Below are 23256 nucleotides of genomic sequence, written 5' to 3'. Positions count from 1 at the left end.
GAAAAATTTATGGCATTAGACATATATATATATATATATATATATATTTTGCTCTTCTAGGAACAGATGTTTTAAAAGATAATTAAGTATATAATTTTCATAAAAATGAATAAATAAATAACTTTAATTTTAAATCCATATCTTTACAATATAAAGCTCAAATTCAACATTCTAATTTTTCAAAAATTTATTTTTACATATTCTAAATAACATTTTAAAATTTTTATCATCAACCTAATCTATGGTTTAGTAAATTCAGTCTATTGAGAAAGTAATTTCAAAAACTTATCGTTCAACTGAAAATATATTTTAATCTCTACTAGTATATTTAATATTGATGTCAAATATCATAAGTAAATATGATTAACATTATGATGATGCATAAATCTATATTATGTTTTTGAAATCATATGTCGGTACGACAATATTCATGCCAAACACCGTATAAACGTTGCAGATTTGTTCTTTTTTAAAGTTTTTCAGCAAATTTATGCACTCGCCTGAAGACGATGACAGTAAGGTTTGTCAAAAGTACTTGCGACAAGCAAATGTGGATATAACGCTGAACTCAGTGAACTTTTCGCAACGTTTTGAAATCATGTTAAAAAAATAATAATAATTTAGATTTTCATTATTTTATATATATATATATATATATATATACATACAATAGCCATATTATTTTGTGTGTAGCAACAAAATTTTCAAAGTGCATAAAACACAAAAAATACAGGAAATCCATGTTAGTTCAAAATTCAAGGGATGAAATAATCTTGACTTTGAATTATCGAGTTTCAAATAATCAAAGGTTTACATATTTCTGTACAATATGCTATATGTCATGTAACTGATGTAATTTATTAAGCAAACAGAATATGGCTACAGATACAGAATGCCATCCCATTAATTAATAATTAACAATAATAATAATAATAAACTGCAGGTAAACAACACTTGTCCAGTGAGAACCTCACAGGCTGCCAGATAGGTTTTATAAAAAGTGAAGCAGAATTCCTTAAAATATAGTCTAAATTATTTTTAAGTTGCCCAAATGTAGTAACCTAGAACCCTACAAATATCTCAATTTGCTAGTTGTAGTCCAATCTTGCAATCCCAAAACCCAGCCATATTTTATGAGATAAGAGAAAAAAAGAGTAGTCCATAGGTAGGGCGATATCCATAAATGTGTTACTGTAAAAGCAAAGCCATATTGACCAGATTAAAGTCTATTGTTCTCTTACAGTATGATCTAACTTTGATCTAAATGAATGAGTTAACATACACATCAGAGTTCAGACAGGATTTTCACTTCAAATTTTGAAGTAGCCATTTTTGAACTAACCAAATTCTTTAACATGTAAATCCTGCATCACCAGCCAGAACAATAATACAGTTACAAGCTAACAGGATTTTGAACTATCCAAGTTCAAATTATTGAAGATTTACTGTACTACAAAACTTAATTTTCAATATAATTATTTAAAACATAAAAACAAAAGTTTGAAATTAAGAATCATTTGTATCTTATGGTCAACTTACTCAAAATATCTAAACCAGTTTCACAAATTAAAATTATTGGTACACTAATTCTTATCATAACAGTGTTAATAATAGTAACTGAAATGAGATGTAAATAATGAACACAATAAAAAATTATTTCTTCAGTTAATTTTTTATAATAAAGTCAATTTAAGTTTATATTCTCCATTCTTATTCAATTCTAATAAACACTACTATTCTCTATATTTGCTTCCCATATTTCAAGTAGGAATAAAATAGTTAAAAATAACAAACAATAACATTCATTTAAATGTAAAAGTTTCTATTTCATACTAGAAATCACTAATAAATAACAATATTTATATAAAAATAAATTTGTAAATAAATGCCTCTACTTTCAGTAAAAATTACTGTAGGAAAGTAGAAGTATTCATTTATGAATTTATTGACATTTTTTTTTTTATAAATAATTAAACCAAAACTGGAAACTATGTGGTTGCTTTTTAAAAGAATTTATATTTCTTTTATAATATAAAAATAAAAAAATATTAAAACACAGCAATCTCTATCATCAAAAATGCAAAATTAAAAATCTTTAAAATAAAATTTTAATAATTAAAACTTATGCAAAACCTAACTTTCATAAATAAATATTTCTGTTAAATGCAGAATTAATGTGCTTGCCCTGTAAAGCCATGTTTCCTGCATAGCACACATACACTGCAAAGAGAAACCTGCTAGCTTTACAATATAAGATTGATATTAAAAAAGGAAAAAGTTTTATTGGATTTAAAAATTCAAAATGATAATATTTCAAATTAGAAAACTGCTTTTAATTATGGAAACTACTTTATAAAAAATTTAATTTGCATAAATTTTTCAGGCCCGATTATACAAAAGTCATAAATCAGTCACAAATATTGTTGCAATTTTTGAATGAACAAATATTTTCATCAATTAAAGAATTCATTTTTATCATCATCACAGTGTCATTACTTTATATTGGGTATGTATAAATTGTAATAGAACATCACATTTAACATTATACATTAACATTATACATTACATTTAATAATGTTAAATGTATAATCTGTTAAAACGTATTTTTAAATGTCTTCTGTTCATAAAAATACAAACAAAGTAAATTTGCATGTAATAATCTAAATTTATAAATTTTTTGGAAGATTTATCCTTTAATTTTCAAATAGAATGTCTTGAGATTTTTAACAGTTAAAATTAAATATAAAGAATTCATTCTTTGATATAATGAAAGAATGAAATCTCAATAAGATACATTTATACTGTACTCCTTTAAACTCCCCTACTGGAAAGTACTTTTTTTCCATTCAGGAAATATTTTGGTACACAACTTCATAAAAACCAATTGGAAATGATTAAACATTATAAAGATAAAATAATATAAATTAAAATTAATTTTTTGTTAACGATCTTCATACTTAATGTTTTTCTTAACATCTCATTTAGATCATATTTCATCTGCTATGTTTAATGTATGCTAGCATAATAAAATATTTTACAATATAAAGTTTAACATTTTATATGTATTTTTTTATTTACACACTACTACTTGTCTGTAAGCGTGACCTTAGTTTTGAATAAGTTTTTCAAAAATAAGGTCACACATTAATTAAAAATTTGGCGGCACTGACAGTTACTTTGGTAAGTACTGCAGGACAACCAGTGATGTCATAACAGTGTTATTGGAGTTGGTGCAGTTGGTTATTTAGGTAACATTTTCTAAATGCCTTGGTAACTACTGGTAGTTACCAGTAACATCGGTTACAATTTTCAAACATGCCCTATGAAAATAGAACCAATTGAACTACTTGTCTAACGTCACTTATGTATGGGTATTCGCAGTGGTGGCACACTTCAAAAATCTCGCAGCACAGTGGTTGAGAATCACTGGCATAGAATCTGGCAATTTTGAGTAGCTACTCTTTAAGGGACTGACAACATCGATTAGCTAGCATTGCTTTGTTAGTTATTTTTTGTTAGGCAAAACTGCACATTATTCTCAACACTACCTTAATTTATAACCTATTAGAATATCTAACTTTTTTTTTAGATGTTTTTCAGTTCTCTGTCTAAAAATGGAAAATATTACATATCAAATTAACAACAAGAAGGATTTGAAAAATTACAGCAGATATTACTTGAGAAGTACAAGTTTGATTATTGAATCTGAAAATTAAAAGTATGTTGACAAAAATTATATAGTGAAATAATATGCAGAAAATTCTGATATTGAATAAGAAATGATGATAAAGTTATCATGCTAACATATATATTTTAGTATATTAATGCATCTATTAGACTGAGGATATTGACTGTATATGCTATCAATTAAGAGGTTCATAAACTAAGAATATTGACTATATTTGTAAATCAATTATTGCAAATTTCTTTCAATTTATTTTTGTATATTTTTTTTTATTAAACTTTTAAAAATTAATATTTCTTCTCATGATTTGAAAAAATTTTTAAATTTGATTAAGTTGAAAACATTTATTGTATTTCTAAACTTTTGACAATCAATAAACAATTTAAAGCTATTTTTTTATCATCTTATCTAACACGTACACCAGGACATCAAAATGAAGTGGTGCTTAATATTTAAAAATTAATTTATCAATACAATGATAACCATAAAACAAGAAATACAAAATTCATAAAAGTAAATACAATAGGTTTAGAGATAAATACTTAAATTTCAGAAGAATTTTATTTTATTAAACTTTTGATTTCAATAGAATGCAATAATTTAATTATTGTTTTTAGATATTTAAATGAACTGAAATTTCACAATTAAATAAATTTTAAATCACTAAGTTTTGTGTTAGAGATGGCATGCCTTATTCACCATATGACCAATGTATTCTGACAGACTTTATACATAATTATTATATCTGAACTTATTTATTATTAACATTAATATAATAATAATTGTCCAATGAAATATAATTTACTGGTATTCTTAATTCCAAAATATTTCAACTATATAAAATCTTTAAAAAAATCAATATTTTATATCAGACATTTATAGAAAGAATGGATTCTTATCTGAAAATACTTTGATACAACAAAGAATAATCTAATAATTAACTTATAAGATTCCTTATTATTTAAATTGAATTTAATTATTTATAATTTATTGTGTTTTTAACAGCAAACAATTAACTAAAGTATAGGAGACATCTATGCCTACAATGCACTTTTAATTTTACAAGTACCATTTTTATTAAGTGCCAGTTTAAGAAACTTCCAATAATTGTATTGTATCTTCTGTAAGTTCAGATTCATGAAAAATCTCATTATATAGAAACAATATTTCTTAAACATTAACAGCAACAGATAGAGGTAGAATTGGCATTAAGCCAGAACAGCTACAAAGAAGTTAACTTTTTACACGTAACTGTCAGCAAAAGAGTAAAATATGCTGACAACAATGATATTTAGAAATGAAACTTAACTTGTCTTATATAAGTACATTACAAATCAAAAGATCTTTCAAAAAAAACATGACATTGATCTGAACAACAAATTTGCATGGAATAAGGACAATGACAGAGAAATGAGAGGAACAAGAAATTAAATTTTCAATATCCATCAGTAATATTTAGATATATGGAAAATAAATATTTTTCTTAAATTATATGTAGAAAATAATAGATCACTCTGACAAAATTACAAAGAAGTAAAATGAGAATAGTCCTAGGAGTGAGAATGACTTCAAGAAATGGTAAAATGTTTTCTAAGGAAATGACATTAATGATTTGGATATTACAAAAAGAGATATGAATAGTTAGAGTGAATACTGTAGTATCAGAAACAATAAACAAGTTGGTAACTTTTTTGTCATTTTATAGATGCCAATGAATGATGAACTACAATACATACTAACTTCTACTAAACAGTTAATAAAGATTAGCCTAGAAAAAAAAATTCTGAAAGAAATACCATAGTCCTCTTCAAATATGCCATGAATAAGAAGGAAAAAGAATTTATATATATAATTTGAATATATTCAATTTGCTAAATTTCTTTATGATACTTATATATTTTTTTGTATTTTTTTCACAAGTATCATAGAGAAATTTAGCAAATTGAATATATTCACTAGAATGAGAATAAAAAACTTCTGAACAAAAACTAGATCATTAGATATTTCTTTAATACTAGAAACAACAAGAACCTGAAAAAAATAATACAAACAACAGTATAAAAGTTTTCTATAATAAAGAATTAAGAATTTCAGAAAGTAGCAAAATATGATAAGAACTTTTACAATAAAATGTGTATTTTATTAATTATCACAGAAATCAAATTAAAAACTAATATTTGACTTCAAAATTTTATCAAAACTATTTCCAAAGATTTATGAGAAATTTTCTCAGCTTTATCAGTTTTAGAATATCAACTTTGAATGATAAATATTTTTGGAAAACTTATGAAAAAAATCCAAGACTAAAATAAAAATTAATTTTGAATTTCAAAGTTATATACATTCTTTTTAACCCAGCACTCCTCACAGTTGATTTGTAATGCCGTTAGTCAAGGATAAGCGTCCTACGTTTACATATTCTTAAAATTTCTCAAGACAAATCATTAAGATCAGGAAGTTTTGTTATGAATAATACACATTTTAATGTTTACCTTACTTTACTTCAGTTAGAATACATTAAAGGTAATTTCAATATAGAAACAAAAATTGATATCTGATCAAATCAATAAAAATAAAAATAAGATATTTGAAATTATTGTTAAACTTAATTGTAGTTTCTATTCAAGTTCTAAATCTATCTGGTCTGGATGTTTAAAATTGCATTTTTGCAGATTGTTATTATGTGACATCTGCAGATTGATAAAATAACCTACATGCTACACTCTTGGATGTTGTTTTTCTATTCTTTTTTGAGCAATATGTACACTTTTCTCTTGATACTAATGTTGCCTGTGGGGAATCTGGTTTCTTTCTCAACACTTCCAGCATTTTCATACAAAGATCCTCACTCTTATTGTCTTCTCTGTATGAATGTACCACTCATGTATGTACCACCTATCTCTGTATGTACCACTTCAAATGAAAAAAAAAAAAAGAGACATACAGGAACTCATGAGTGAGTGCTATGCTAACTTGTCCAACACGATTGAAACAAGGACAGCCCTTTTGTCATGACTATTATCTCCGATTCCACTATATTGTTGAAGGGGATACTCAGGTAGAAAGGTAGACGAGAGTTTGGTCACAGAATTTCCAAGAAGCCAGAGTTATAAGCATTTTAAAATAAAAGATGAGCACAGCGCTCACCCTCAAGTAAAGGCAGGTTAATATTTACTTTTAGTAATGCTGAACTAAATAATTATCCTGCTAGCCACAAATTTTGTATTACCTGATTATTATCTGATTCACAATGAAATTTTTAAACTAAGTGACATCTTTTACAAATTAATATCTGATTAACATATTTAAGGATCAAAAGTTAATCAGAAGCAAAAAAATTTACTTGTCATTATCTAGTTCAACAGTATTCTTAAGGTAAAAACTGATTCTTAAACTATGTTCTCAGTTAAATAACTGAGCTAAATCCATCTAAGCTTGATAAACATGTAATATTCAATGCATATTTATCGAAAAAAAAAAAAAAGGTCTAAAATCCAGTCAGAAAAAAACATTTTTGCTCTGGATAATGAAATGATCTAAACACATCTTAATCCATATTTCCTCAATTAAGCCCTACAGGGGGTATATTTTTAAACTTACGTAAACATGGTTTTATTTGAAGATATGGGTGATTTTTCCAAGGCTGGAGTTTATTACCATGCAACAGGAGACAACCATGTAAAAATTAATAGAAGTACCTTAATTACTTGTAAATTTCCAGAACTATCAAACCATCTACTATCTATTTATGTATTACAGCTATAACTTTTGCAATTATTACATTTTCATAGTTAACTCAATTCAGCATCTTCCTAATTCAGTTTATTACATTGTTATGCATGTCTGCTTCAATGTCATTGTAAGAATTAAGATCTTGACTACCATCTTCTGGTTCAAACTAACCCTCTCTATCCAATTCAAGTTTTTCTAATTACACTTCAGTTGATAACCTCTTAACTTATGAACTCAGCTGCAACTTTCCAAATATTTTATTTAAAAAAATGTTCCCATGAATCTTTTATAAGAAATAGTGTTACCACCCGTCTGGTTTTCACCTGGACAGTCCAGGAATTGACTCACTGTCTGGGTGAACTATTAATTTTGTCTGAGAATTTCATAGAAATTGTGAAATTATCATGAAACAAAGTTCTTGCAAATATTGTTATAAATTTACACCATTTGAACAACGAAAGACCTCACACTCACTGAAACTCATCTGCCATTCCGCCATGTTACTCTGTTTATGCTGACATGTGATGCGCAACCTGCCTCTTGACCTTTTTTTTCCCTTGTACGTTACTCCTACGCAAGTCTCTAGTCCCTAACTGTAACTGATTTAGAACCAGCATGCACATTATTCTTTGCATTGTAAAATGACATTGAGCATGCGTCAGGAGCACTTCTGTTCGAACAAACCTGACCTGCCGTCCAGGTCAGCGATTTTGTAACAGGTGGCAACACTAATAAGAAATGCCGTCTGATTTTAAACCATTTGATGGAGATAAAATTTTTTTATTAAATTCCTTACTGTCACTCTAAATTAATTTACCCTATATCAGGGCAGCAGCGCCGCTAGCTGTTTGAGCACCCGTGTGCAATACCAATTACACTGCCCCTGTTTAACTATGACTACCTATGCTGAGCTTGCCAGCAATACCAATTTGCTGCCCCCTGGACATGCCGCCCGCATGCAGTGCACGCCTTGCACACCCGCTTACGGCGGGCCTGTACCAGGGATGACAACCTTTTTGAGTGCACGTGCCAAACAGTAATCATACTTACCTTTAAAAATGTATGTGTGCACCGAAGTTTTAGACTTTGAATAATGATATTTAAAGAAATGAAATGAATATGCTTTATTTAGAATAAATGTAAAGAAGCTGGCTGAAAAAAGATAATATGATAAACCAGAAGAATGATTAAACAAGACAGGTACAAAAAATCATGTGATATGTTACATTCCAGATGATTTCTCCCCACGTGCCACTTTGGGAACATGTGTCATAAGTTTGCCACTTCTGGACTTTTCTTGTTTCAAAACCAGAGTGCACATTAGAAGTGGGCACAAGCTTGACTTAATACAATCTCATTTGTGTTCTTTACTTCTCACTCTGGTCAGCAATTTGTGTGTATTATGTTGTCAGAATAGACGTGATACACATTCCTTCCACTACTTCAATTTTAATTTTGGAACTCAAATAATACAATTACAATTTGGTGGTCTTTATTCATCAAGCTTGCTGTAGTTCAAATGTCCAATAGATGGGTCTCCTATGAAGTCAAGAGTTATCACCTATGCTGAAGAACTTGTATACAGATATTTAAGTGTGATATTGAAGTTTTTTGCTGGTGCATACCAACAAGAAATTTCTTAAAACATTGATTATAGATAATTTTGACTGTGATTTAGTGTTAGTTGGTAGATCCTCTGTACTTGATAATGGAGTTAGTCATAAATAAATATATTTGAAAATATCATATGGAGCACTGTAAATGCATTTTTGAAAAACATCGTTTATTATGGTTTAAATACATTAATTTCATGCAGTTGTATGTTCAATGATATTGCACAAATTACTTTCAAAAGCTAAATTTTTCTGGTTTTGACATCTCAAAAATCAAGTGTGCATTAGATTGAATGACACATTAAAATCAAGAAAACATAGTAATATTCAATGTTGCTGCAAATAATAATCAGCATTATTCATCAATCATGAATACATCAATGCAAAATTCAAACAGCATATATCATGGATTACAATATATTCTGCATATATTCTGACAGCAAGGATGTACAATTCAAATGCCTGAATTCAATTCTAGTATTATCACATTCTAGTAAATATGCACACAAAATAACAAAACCTTGAATCTGATATCTAACAATGAATTATGGGAATTTTGTTGATTTCAATTAAAATTCAGAATAAAAATGTACAATAAAAATAAAAAATACTTTTTAGCATGTCACTTAAGAAATGGGGCTGATCATAAATAGCACTACTTGAAATGTCATATTTCCACTTCCCTTATACCTTATCTCTAAATAATTTGTACCCCAATTATCAAAAGATCCCCCAATCATTCTGTAAAATTTTAATATTTGAAGCGTTCAATGCCATAACGTTGTAAATACTATTTTTTGCTAAATATGTTTTATTGAAGAATTGAATTCTAAATGAAATGTTTTCTGCTGCAAAAGAATATTGTGGCAATATTTGAACTGTAAGTGGCTGTATCTTGAAGATGAATTTATATGAAGATATAACATTTAACGTGCCAGAGTGCATGTCACGACTTTTGGCACTTAAAATGTTACAGCTTATATTTACATCATTTTGATATACCAGGAAATTTGTAACATAGTGAGTTTTTTGCCATCTTATTGTAAAATTAAAATGAATTCATTCATTAGAAGTGTTTTTATCTCTCCTGAAAAGTTTTTGGCATTTACAACATTATGGCATTGCACTCTTCATTTGTTGCTTAAAAGTTTAATTGTTAACAATTAATTATATATTTATATAAATAATCATCCACCTACCTTAAGTAAAATTACTTTATATGTAATTTTTAAATTAATCTTATTATATCCTGAAAATATCACAGATTGTTTGGCAGTAGTTATATATTTTTATTTGCAAACTATTTAATATTTACAAGCACTTAGTTTTCTCATATTTTGTGCTTAAAATATACTGAAAAATTTAATTTAATCACTTTAAATCCATATTATCTACTAATTTTAACAGTTTTGCAGTCTATGGTGTTCTCTAGTTGTGGGTGTAGCTGAAATATGTAAAACCCTAGTATAGCCATAAATATTTCGCAAAATATTCTGATTATTAAAACTTATAATTGGTGTTTGGTCTATGTAAACATCAAATTGTTTTAACAGTGATTCAGAATATAAGTTGTCATATATTTTTGATTAAATAATTATTATTATTGTTATTAAAAACAAAATTCTAAATTTTTCACTAATAGCAAGGAAAAATGCTTTGATTATAAAAAATTATTACACACAATAGTGCTCTAAATGTTCTGAGCACTGAACTTTTTAATCTACCACTGTGCCAATATCTAACAGTGAAATAACTGATTTTCGCTCACAAAATATGTTATCCATCATAAGCCCACTGAGAAAAAAGTAATTAATCATTGATAATATTGTCTTTATCAATTAAAATTCAGATCTATCTGTATATTGAATGCAAAAAAATTTACCAGCTTTCATTATGATGAGTATTTTCAGATAATTCTGGCATTATTTCATTTATATTATAGTCAACAAGTTGTAGAAAGTAAAATAAGATTAATTAATGTATATTTTTACACCATAATTTCACAAGTTACAAATACTACTGTAAATCATGCAAGATATTCCTATACATTAAGACAATAAGCAAGTTTAATAAAAAATTAAATTCACATCATTTAATCACACAATTTCACGACCAAATGGTATAAAAGAGAAATTGGTCTCTAACCTGGCATTTGCCAATATCAGATACTAGCAATATCAATATTGTTAGTATCTGATTCAGTATGATGATTCTTCCTTAAAGAAGTATGTTTTGCTCTAGAACAAATTGTGCATATATATTATATCAAAACTACAAAATTATATGTTTATAGAATATGCAAATTAACTTATTATTTAAAGTCCAAAATTTATTCTTTGATCTCCAAAAACTTTGTTGCATGGTCATTAACTTGCTTACAAAACAATTGTACATTTGTTCTCAACATTTTTAATAATTATAAAAAATATAATTTCTACAATTATTAAAAACAAGGATTTTAACAAATATAAGATGGGGTGCCTATTGCCAACTGCTTCCAGTGATCAACTGTGTAAGCCAGAATCCATACATAATTAGTCCATAGGAAGCAGGTTTAGGCAAGTCATCTTCACAGGAAGCATCATAAGATGATCCCATTCATAACGACATAATGGCAGGTTGTCTCTCTTATTATGATGGAAAAAATTATTGCCCAACACCCCTTCAGATTTAGGACCATGTAGTGAGGAATTGTCAGATCTTCAGAAGATACTGAGGGCTCTGTATTTCAGGTGATGTTTTCTACAAAATGCTTATTATTGAGCTTGCTTATTCTTCCACAGTTGTCACATTTGTAGAGCTCTCAATGAAGGAAAACCCAGTTGTTGAGTGCAATAAACAATCATGCAACTTACTGGTTAACTACTAATAAACAGCACCTGTGATTAAAGTTTTTTTTTCAAAATATAAACATAGGTCCAATAAAAACATTTTTTTTCCATGACAAATATAGAACAAATTTTATTTTCATTTATAAATTTTGCTTTTTGTGTTACTGTACATCATAATAAAAAATATCAAAGTCCAAAACAGCATTAAATGATCAACTACTGGGTGCCATTACCCTACTATGCTAATATTATTTATTTGCTATTTGACATGGATGATATTTGAGTGAAATTGAGACTGTCTAAACATCTTTAATAAAGATAAAATACTATCTTTGTGACTCAAGCACGTTCAAACTTTTCAGCCCATCAGGGGTAGAAGTTATTTAAAAAGGCTTATAATACCAAATTCTTATATTAGAGAGTTTCAAATTCATATAATACAAATTTACAGACTAAAAGGCCAAAAAGTACTTAGGTTTTATTGGAGATATTTAGACTATCTTCCTAAAGTGGAAAACAACTTCAAGTGTTTTAAGAAGTTTTAATATCCTTTATATAAACAATGTTTATATATTGTTTTGCATTTCACTTTATCTACTTTATAAAGTTTTTATATATAAAAAAAAAATTATAAAAATCTATAAATCAAATTCTAATATATCTAAATTTTATATTTAAATTTCACATAATATATTGAACAACTAATAACTACCATAAATTTATTCAAAATTTATGAAGTTTTCAAACTAAACACAGAACTGCTTTATTTGAGAACTTACACATCATCATACTGTATATTCAGAACAAAATGCTTTCAGAGCTGCACTCCATACTCAGGGTTCGTCATTCTCTAAATGGTTTTTAGAGTTCAGTTATTACTGGTTCTAGTATGAAGCAGTTCTGCTTTTGGTTTGAATATTTAGAAGTCTGAATAGAATAATTTCATAAATTTTTTCATTGAAGTAATTTTGTACAAGATTTTACTGAGTGACAAATTTGTTTTAAATTGTCAAGACACTATTATCACAATATTCCAACTTCTTTAAAATGATCAGTAAAACACTATTAAAACACAAAACAAAATTTAAAAATTTGTTAATAGAACAATCTTTCTAAAAACAGAGTTTCAAACCGTATTTTTAAAAAACAATATTTAATAATTTAAAAATCATAAAATCAAATCTGAAGACAGAAATACTATGATTTCTTACTTAGAAACACGATACTGATATATTCTCAATTCTTAAATGTTTTTACTTCAAATTTTTGAATGTACAGTACATTAAAGCATTTTCCCAAATAGTATGTGTTTAATATATGCTCAAATTCTCCACATCATTTTTAATTATTATCTCTTAGTAAAAATATGTAAAAAAGTTCTCTCTATCATCTTCACATTTTCATTGTTTTTTTTTATCTCATGAGATAGATGCAAAACATAAAACAGCTGCCTTTAAACTGTTAATCAACAGGGTTATTACAATCTGTTCAGGAAAATAGAATTTAAACGACAAATTATCTGTAATACAGCTTAAGCAATAAAATATGAAATTAATTCTATTGTAAATCTATGATTTATAATAAATTATAATAAGAAAAGTCAAAAGATTAACATATTTAAATAATGAATTAACAAGTGAGTCTCAATCTATATTAACAGAAAATTAATAATTTCCTGATCATTGTATTAGTAATATCACTTATTACTAATAATTGTAATAATTGAATTATTACAATTAGTTAATGTTACAACAAGAGGGATAATGCTGTAATTTGGAAGGTAAAATATAATATTCAAATATCTCAAGGAATAAAAACTGAAATGCTTCAAATATATTCAATAATTAATGCATTGATAGCACAAAGATTAAAAGTAATACTAAAGATCTTATATTCATTTAACATAAAATTAATATGAAAACCTTAAGTTTTTTGTTGTATTTGTTGTATTAACTAAAATTAATTTTTAGTTTATACAACAAATACATTATTTTTAATTAATTAATTTTAGTTAATACACCCAGTTTTTAAAGTTTTTTTTTATTATTCATTTAACCATAAGTAACAACATTCCATACAATACTGAAATTAAATTCAATTCAAAATAAAATTACATTTTCTTCACTTTTTAAAAATATGCATAAAAACAGATACACATGGATAAATAAAAATAAATTGTATCTACTGTCTCCACTACTACATATTTTCATCAAGATTTAACTTTTTAAAGTATTTTAGCGATTTTCCTCTTTAATATTTATTTCCTCAAAAAATAAACATTAAATGAAAAATTACTAAAGTACTTTGAAAAAGTAAAGAAAATTTAAATTTTGAAATGGATATGCTAGGAAGTGTGAAATGGTTAGAGAAAATGTAGTATGATTAGAATAAAATAAGCATTGAAAATAAGCAAAACCGAGATGATTGTTCATTCTCTAAGTAAAAAGCTTATACTTCCTTTGTTTTACATATCTTTAAATTGTAAAACTTCTCATCTCTATCATGACAATTCAAACTTATAATCAAAATTATAATTTTATTGTTTCCAAAATAAGAATGATTTGATCAACAATCACAAAATATAGGAAGATTGAACCTTGATTACACCTTGATTATTGTCGTTTCAAAAAAGCTTGCAAAAGAATATTATATAATTCTTAATTTCTTATTTTATTTTGTTGTACTTTATTTGTTGTTTTCTTATGTATTTTAATTGGGGTATTAATGTTAATTAGAGGGAGGAAATCTATTGTCAAAGACTTTTCCTAGTGTAATTGAAAATAAATAAATAAAACAAAAATATATTTTCATTAACATTTTTTAAAAAGTTTTAATATTTATACAAAAGTAACTCTAAAGATAAATTTTAAATCTAAAAATGATGTTAAATAAAACTTCCTAACCTTATTGAACAATTCAATTAAGGTTTTCTTAAATAACTATTGCAATACAAAGACGAGACTTATATAATTTAAATGAATTAAACAGAATAGAAGTTAACTAAATGTAAACCAAATACCTCTGGACTAAACTTGAGTGCACATTTGATACCATGCAAACTTGATATTTAAATTAACTGAGAATGTTCTAATGTAGGAATGAAAACATTTCTATTAAAGTTTTTGCTTTGGTTTCGAGAAATCAGCACTTTTATTGACTGTAGATAGCTCTGGATTTTTTGGATTATAATTCTACATTTTAATTTAGTTATTAGTGTAATGTACTTCTTAAAACAGGTAACACTATCATTACACAACTCAAGTTTAAAATTGTGTATGTATCATGTTTATTCATTTTCTAGAATGTTCATATAAAATCTATTATTTCTTTCTAAATTATTTCAGTAAAGTAAATTCAATGATTAAATTTTACTTATGGAAACATACAATAAAAATGCATTGTCAGAATGAAATAAAAGTGTTTTCATATGCTTATGAACTTTTCATTATCAGGATAAGAAATAACTAACAAAAAACACATCAACAAAAATTACTGGCTAGAATTCAAACAGACAAGAATTGCCAACTTGACAGTTTCAATAGAACGATTATTAATCGAATTTCAATTTTTAATTTATGATAAAAACAAATTACCAAAGAAAAATTTGATATTTTTTCAACACTAAACATAAAATTCATCGAAATTTAATAAGTGGTTTTAATGTAAATAAGCATTTCAAAATTATTTTAGTTTTTGAGTTATACAAAATACATCATAAAAAAAGTATATGTTTAAAATTCAGAAGAAACTAAAACTGGAATAATTGACATAAGTATTATATATAAACTTTGATGATAATAAAAAATGTACAGCTTTTATTTCAATTAATTATATTGTACAAATCTTACAGTACTATTAACACTTTAATTTTAAAACTTCCGAAAACTGGTTATACAATAGTAAATAACCAACAAAGCCTTCAAAATATTTCGAAGGTTTTGTTGGTGTTACTTAACACTTCAGTACTAGTAGACTAGTAGATAGCATATTATTAATTCAACAAGTAGTATCAGTTATATTCAATAACAGTTTGCCAATACAATAGTAAATAACACCAACAAGTTATCGAATCTAAATGTATCTCATCATTTTGGGCTTTCTTCATTTAATAATTTGTATTACCATAAATTTTCAAACTTTAAATATGGCCCATCAGAAATTTATCAAACTTGTTATGATAAATTCAGATATTTTTAGAAAAGTAAATTTAAGCTAATTTTAAAGAATTAATATTTATTATAAGCAATTATCGTAATAATCTAAATAGAATTTATATTATTCCTATAATACCATTTGTTCCTACTTTAATTTAAAATATTATAATCGCATTTAACTGTCACATTATTAAACATTTTTCGATATTTTATGAATTAATTATCTAGAATTAAATATATTAGTATATAAATCTAAGCAAAATGATATCATTTTTACAGATAAACGAAATAAATATCATTTAAATATTTATTTTTAAAGTTTGTAAAATTATACTAAAAACTAAATAATATTCACATTTATTTATGTAGTTTAGTAGGATTATACATATAATTAAAAAATTACTATAAATAATCATCGAAACTATAAAATGCTAAGCAGCAAATGTAGCAAAAAAGTATTGAATATTTATAAAATTGAGTTGACATAATCACAAATACAGTATTTTTTACAAATAAAAGTCTAATATTTAAGAAAATTTGATAAAAATCAGATAAAATTTCTTAAAATTTAAGATTACTGATTTAAAATTTAAAATAATGAAAAAACGTAAATCAAATCAGAATAATCCACTGATTTTCTATCAATTTTAAAAGAATATAAATAAAATATAATAATAACTAAAATGATTAAAACTTAGCATAATTACAATTTAACACTTAGTTCTCTATAGTAATAAAAAATAATATTCTTTAATTAGAAAAATTTCTGCTAATTATCCTACATATTATATATTAAACATTATTTGTCTTATGAAAAATAACTATGAAAAAACAATATAATAATAATCCAATATTTGGATTTCGTCGTTCCAGGAATAATATAAATAATTCCTTGCAAAAGCAATTAGCTGTATTGCTAAAATAATAGCAAATAATTCTTATATGAAAATATAAATCAAAATCGTAAAACTATGAAAATTTTATTCATAAAATTAAATTTTGCTTATTTATCAAATATAACTCACATAACAGAAGGAACTAAGAAATTGATTTGAAATAAGATGGAAATAATACATCTATTATCAACAGCAATGTACTTCATATAAAATAATATACAGTATATACTGTATCTACACTTTCATTGCTATGTTTATAAAACAATAATTAATATGAATTAATTTTCAATTATGTTAAATCCTTTTGAAAATAAATATAAACACAAAGATAAAAATGATTATTAATATAGATAATAAAATTTAAATTCACTAATATTTTTATATATATTTATTTTTAAAGAAAAAAACTAAGTTTAAATTTAAACACTCCTTAAAATAAAAATCAAGGAATGTTTTCAAATATAAATATTTTTAATTCTTTTAAATTTCTAAAATGTCAAAAATATTTCAATACTTATATTAATAGAATTTATTTCTAAAATTTCTAAATATTTAAAAATATATATATTAATCGAAAATATATCGATAATTGCATTTTAATATAATTTTATTAAAAATAAAATTTCTAAAATATTTAAAATTTTTAAGAAAATGCAAGGTATGTTTCTGCTAGAAAACTTTTACTTGAACTTGTTATTAAAAATAATACTCTACATAACTGCATAAAGTTATATGATACATAAAAATATCGTCAATTTGCAGAATTTTCTATTATTTATCTTATTCTGAATTTTTTTAATTATATTATAATATTAATAAAATTAAATAAGATTCAAAAATTTCATATTTTAATTACTCTTTTTATTATTTAGTCTCGAAACTTTTATCAGATTCTGATTTACAAATTATTTCTTTCTTTAGAATAGAAATTTTAATATTTAAAATTTGAAAATATTTGGATAGTTTCATCATCATCAATCTATAAAGACAGTTAGAAATAATATGATATGAAAATATCACTTTTTTTAGGATAATTCACTTATTAATAATTGAGTTATAGCAATTGCCAATATTTTATACATTCATAAATTTAAAAAAAAAACCCAATAAACCGCAAAATAATTAATCCTGATAAATTGAAATCATTTAATCTGAATAAACAAACATTTTGTTATCAATCATTCAATAAACAATTTAAAAAGAAAGTTTAATAATAATAATAATAATAATAATTTGGTCCGGCATAGTACTTAGCCACCGGTGTTAACCGAGTATATCTAACTTAACCCAACAAAATAATAATAATAAAATACCATATTAACAAATAAAATTATATGATAAAATTTTAAAAATTAATTGTAATTTGATAAACTAAATTGTAATTAAGGAATGTTCAACTGGAAAAGTGAGGGGAAGATATTTGTAAACAATTCAATTATTGCAGTTAAGACGGTTTAACTGCTATCCCAATCAATTTGTATTTGTTTAAATTTTTTTTCTTTTCATATTGTTAATATATCATATAAAATTATTAACTGTCACACAATTTAAGCATCAAACTGCCTATATTCGGGAATTATTTTTCTTTTTTTATATTAAACATTCATAAAAACTTTTAATATAAATTCACATTAAAAGGCAGGTTTAAGTTGACAAATTTTATTAACTCTTCTTTTAAGTTTTTCTTTTTAAAATAGTTTTTTAAAAGAAAAGTTCCTTATTTAGACAAAGGTTTATGGAGTAAATTACTTTCAAAGAATGAATGTCATGTGCCTAAAACAAAAACTACTTATTCTAAATAGTTGGTGGGATATTAACAGGTTATTCTGGAGAAATCAATAGCAGTAGAGAAAATTAATATTTAAAAAAAAAAAAAAGAGAAAAAATTTCAATTTTTGTAGTCTGCTCGTAAGTGGTGTTCCTGATAAAAGAAAAAGACACAGTGGTGTTAAAAGCGTGGTAAAATGGTAAACAGAGATAATTGAAGTTCACATGGGGAAATTTTGCGTAAGTACGTAAGCGTTAAATTTTGTAAAAGGTGAAAAATTTCTTATATTTAGAGAAGAGAATAAAAAAGTCTTCTCCGTTCACCAAATTTCCGACCTAACCAGACACGACAAATCGAAAAGTTGAGTCGACACGACTAGTCGATCACGGCGGCCGAACCGTGTATAGAAAAAAGGCGAGAAGCGTTATACATAAAACACATCGGTTTACCTCTGACAGGAATGTCTGTGCCGCTTTCTGTGCTCCGACATGTAACAAATATTCATACACGTATAGCGCTAACCTGTAAATATACAAGAAATAAGGGAAATTAAAATCGGTGCCATTCTTTGCCCGCCACCCGCCACCCCTACGCCACCGACTTGGAATGCCCTTAGCTACACAGCCCGGGGCTTAAACAGTCACGAGTCTGGATTGTACGCCTTAATGACAATACATTCGAGTGTTTATTTCTGATTCGGGACATTATTTGAAAGCGTAAAAGAGCGGTACCGACGGGTTTTATACGTTTAAAGTTATAGTACGAAGGGATTGTTTCCATGCCAACCCGTAACGCCATGTTGGTGTGGCACAACTGTTAGAAGAGCGCGCAGTTTCGCTCCAACACTTCCAGTCAAATAAGAGGCCTCGCTGGTGGGTTTTTGTTCGCCGGCGTTAGTCTCTGTGCCTACCGCATCGCCTTGTTTAAGTCCGTTACGCGTTATGATCGTTAGTAAACTCTACTTACTTTTCTCTTGCTTGAGCGTCGGAAGGTACGGTTGAGCTTTTCCCTTTAGCGTACATGCTGTGAAGTTAAACTGTCACGCACCTGTCAAGACATTCAGGACGACACCGACCCTGTTGCCATAGTAACATCAATTGGGATCTGTCAAATGCGGCTATGTGATTGGACTCAACCTCCCGGACGCGGCGGTGCCTCGTACTGTGACGTCACAGAAAACGAACCTTCCTCCTCTGTGACGTCGCTGCGCAGGTTAAATACAATTGGTCGGAGCGTTTTCTTACCAATGGTGGTGATATCGTAATATATCGGTAACGTACGGGATATAGTAGATTTTTAAGCTACTTTTAAGGTCGGAATAGTTATTGATGAACGAATATATAAATGGGTCAGTTGTGTTTTGGTTGTGTTTTTTTTTATCGATCGTGTTATGAAATTATGTTTAGTTATCGTGTTAGGGGTGAGTGACAGTGTAAGGAATAGCTGCTAAACTGGAGCTACCAGTAAGGCCGGGTGGGAAAGTATCACAAGGCTAGCTGCGCATAGGGCGAAAAGTTTTGTCCAGTCACTTTGTTTGGATAATAGTGTTTGTGGAATGCATCAATTTGTCAGCCTTTGTAATTACACTCGTAAAAAGCATCTTTAAATTCATAATTAATCCACTTTCGTTTTTTTACAATCTTTACGCTCAGAGATTTGTAATTCGAATTTAATCAATTCATACTTTACCTTAAAAATCTCCGCATCATAATTACAAATGTGTTTTAATGGATTCAAGGTTATAATGTCTTATCGAAGTTTAACGAAACAGGTGCATCAATCCCGAATGGATCCTCAACTCACAACTAGATCATAACACTTTACCTGTAGGCTATTTATCTTTGAAGAGGAAAAGGAAACTTCAGTTTTTAGTTTATAAGTTTTTTCAAATTCTTTTTACTTTATAACGTCCATTATATTTTGACTTTAATGTTATTTTATGCGTCTTAAAAATTATGGTCATCTTTTTAATGAATTTAATCGATAAATTTATAAATGATTTTTTTGAATAAAAAAAAGGAAAATTGTAACTCCATGACTCAAGAATATTTATAAACCCAAGAGATTGCCTAATGCTTGATTTTCAAAATTATTTTCTTGTTTATTTCTCGGTGAGTATTTTTTTTCCTCGGAGAAACAAGTTTATTTTTCTTTTAAGCGATGCTAAACTTAAATTGATTGGTGGAGTTATCACTGCAAACACTTCGCAGAAAGATAAGGTGCAACGTAAGAAGAAAAATAAAATTGATTTTCTAGACTGCCCTTAAGTTTATAGGCCTACAAAGAGAAATATAGTTCACTCCCGAAAATTTCTATAGATTATTCACTCCTAAAAATTACGTGGAAATAAAAGATAACAATTACTTCACGTGTTGCTTTTATCTTCCACTTGATTTGAACATTTAAGAAAAACATATTTATTATAAATTCCTTAAGTTTAATGCATTGAATATAAGCTAAAGTCATCTCAAATATTATATTAAAATCGTTAAATAAATCTAAATAATAATTAATCTGAAATAGTGGGCAACTTAGCCATATATTGTACTTTAGTTTGTCAATACCTGTTTAACATGTCACATCATATTTCTTCAGCAGCATTTATTATTTCAGTTTGTCGATAGCATCCTTTTTAATGACAATTGTTGTTGTTTGTTATCGAATTTCTCCCTACGCGACATAATTTATCCCGAAAAGAAAGCAAAAGCGTGCTGTTATGACGTCACGGTTACAATAAAATAGGTCAAGTCCTAAAGCTAAAGCTGAGGTTCTAAATAACAGAAATTTTCCTCGTCTGCATTATTCTTTTTAATTATACGAAAAATTATAAGCTCATTGACTCTGCAGTAAACGAATTTTAAATTTTCGGATGAATATATTTTGAAAATCTTTGTAAATTATTACAAAAATTGGCACATTTCTATATTTATGAAGTTGTTTGTTTATATTGTGTTTTCTTTCCGTGTAATTTGTCCTTAATTTGTATACAAATCAAAACGCTAGTCTGACGTAATCTCAAAACGGTAATGATAAAAGGGATCCGTGCCAGGTAAGCTGCCTACAGTCTTCGGAGAAACGTTATTTTTCAAAGATCATAACTTCCTGTCAACTTATATTAAATATAATAATTATCGTAGGTCTATATTAAATGTCGAGTTAACCAACTTATCTACTTTATGTGTAGTTCATCGTTATACGAATGATCTGTGACATAACCTTATCACGCTAACGAAATTTATAACCTAAGTCATGAAAATAATCACAAATCTCTCAATAAAATTTACAAATTTCAATAAATAAACCTTAATCTTAAGCTTTATTTTTTATTTTAGCTGTTACAAAGATTACTGAAATAGAAATTGTCACATTTTAATAATTTATCATTCCTTTAGGTTAAAAATTATTATTTATAATTTATTCATATTTAATTAATTTACTATTCTGTCTGAAAAAGTACTGTATAATCTATTTTAATATATCCGTATTATTGGTCAATTTGGGACAATTCTAATTCGAACCTTAAATTTTGCTGTAAACAATAAAGTATAGTTTAACCATTTAGTAGTTCAGCATTTTGAATTCCGAAAATTGTATTATTTCTATTTAAATATAGTTTTTGTTAACTTCTAAATCGATATATTCATCGTTGCCATAGGCCCGCTTAAAATTTGTGAAATTTTAAACAGAAAAAATGAGCAGAAAACACACTATTATTCTCCATTTAAGGTAGCAACCCGAACGTCTCTGTCCCGCAAGTTAAAGGCCTTTCAGTCCACGAATTTATTATTATATGGAATGTAGAGCGCAGAAGAATTTGTAGTCTGTCTAACTGCAAACCCGTCTTCCCAGTTGCTTCGTCAATAAACAGAACAGAAAAATATTCTAAACACTTACTTGGATTGAAAATTATAGAAAATATAAATATTCTACATAAGAATATATTTAAATTTATAAATTTTAATTATATTTAATGTAAATAACTATCTCACTGAGTTTAGAGGACCTACAGGATGTCCCAAATATCCGTCAGACGATCCGCCCCTGCCCTTAACTACGAGAAGCATCATTCGAAGTCGCAACTATGGAAATGAGTTAGGAAGGATGGAATCTAATATCTCGGCCAACTCAGACTGAATTTATAATTTCTATAGATTAAATCAATTGTTCCGTGTAGCGATACTTGACTTGTAATGTCAATAAACTATTAAAACCGTGGACTTGAGACCGACGCTATACCTTTTAACTGGTTCATTCTCGTTTCTATTAAAATAGAGGATAACATCGTAACTCATCTATTAATATTCATAGAATTGTTCAAAGTCCTTTAATTGAAACTTTGTCGGATTCGATACTGATTTAAATTGAATTTTTATAGGAGAAATTTGTGGAAATAAACCCATAATCAATTTTAATTTTATTACACTTCAAATAAACGAAAGCAAATTTTTGTAGACCATTGCTACTAGTCTAGCTTAGAATTAAATAAAGTCATTCTATACAAAACTTCAAGAAATTAACATTGATTTAAATTGCCCTAATCGTTTCGAAATGCTACGTTAAAGTATGTATAAACTTAT

At 26.7% G+C, this 23256-nt stretch overlaps 1 protein-coding gene across 3 annotated transcripts in view; it reads right to left on the bottom strand.

The window, feature by feature from the left end:
• LOC136970163 (single-stranded DNA-binding protein 3-like) overlaps positions 1-19831 on the bottom strand; it is a 212643-nt gene extending 192812 nt beyond the window's left edge. Inside the window, exons 1-2 of one of the 3 annotated variants that reach the window (XM_067264582.1) lie at positions 19646-19831; positions 19129-19201 (exon numbers count right to left, since the gene is read on the bottom strand). In XM_067264582.1, the coding sequence (XP_067120683.1) occupies positions 19129-19201; positions 19646-19701 (129 nt within the window). In that variant the 5' untranslated portion in view covers positions 19702-19831. The remainder of the gene's footprint in view (positions 1-19128; positions 19202-19645) is intronic. The other 2 variants (XM_067264606.1, XM_067264642.1) reach the window with 2 other exon arrangements.
• Between the last annotated feature and the right edge of the window lie 3425 nt (positions 19832-23256).

The sequence above is a fragment of the Centruroides vittatus genome, unplaced genomic scaffold, assembly GCF_030686945.1.
Source record: "Centruroides vittatus isolate TY-2023 unplaced genomic scaffold, ASM3068694v2 contig_1046, whole genome shotgun sequence".
NCBI classification, from domain to species: Eukaryota; Metazoa; Arthropoda; class Arachnida; order Scorpiones; family Buthidae; genus Centruroides; species Centruroides vittatus.
This window is presented reverse-complemented; position numbering and strand designations above follow the sequence as displayed.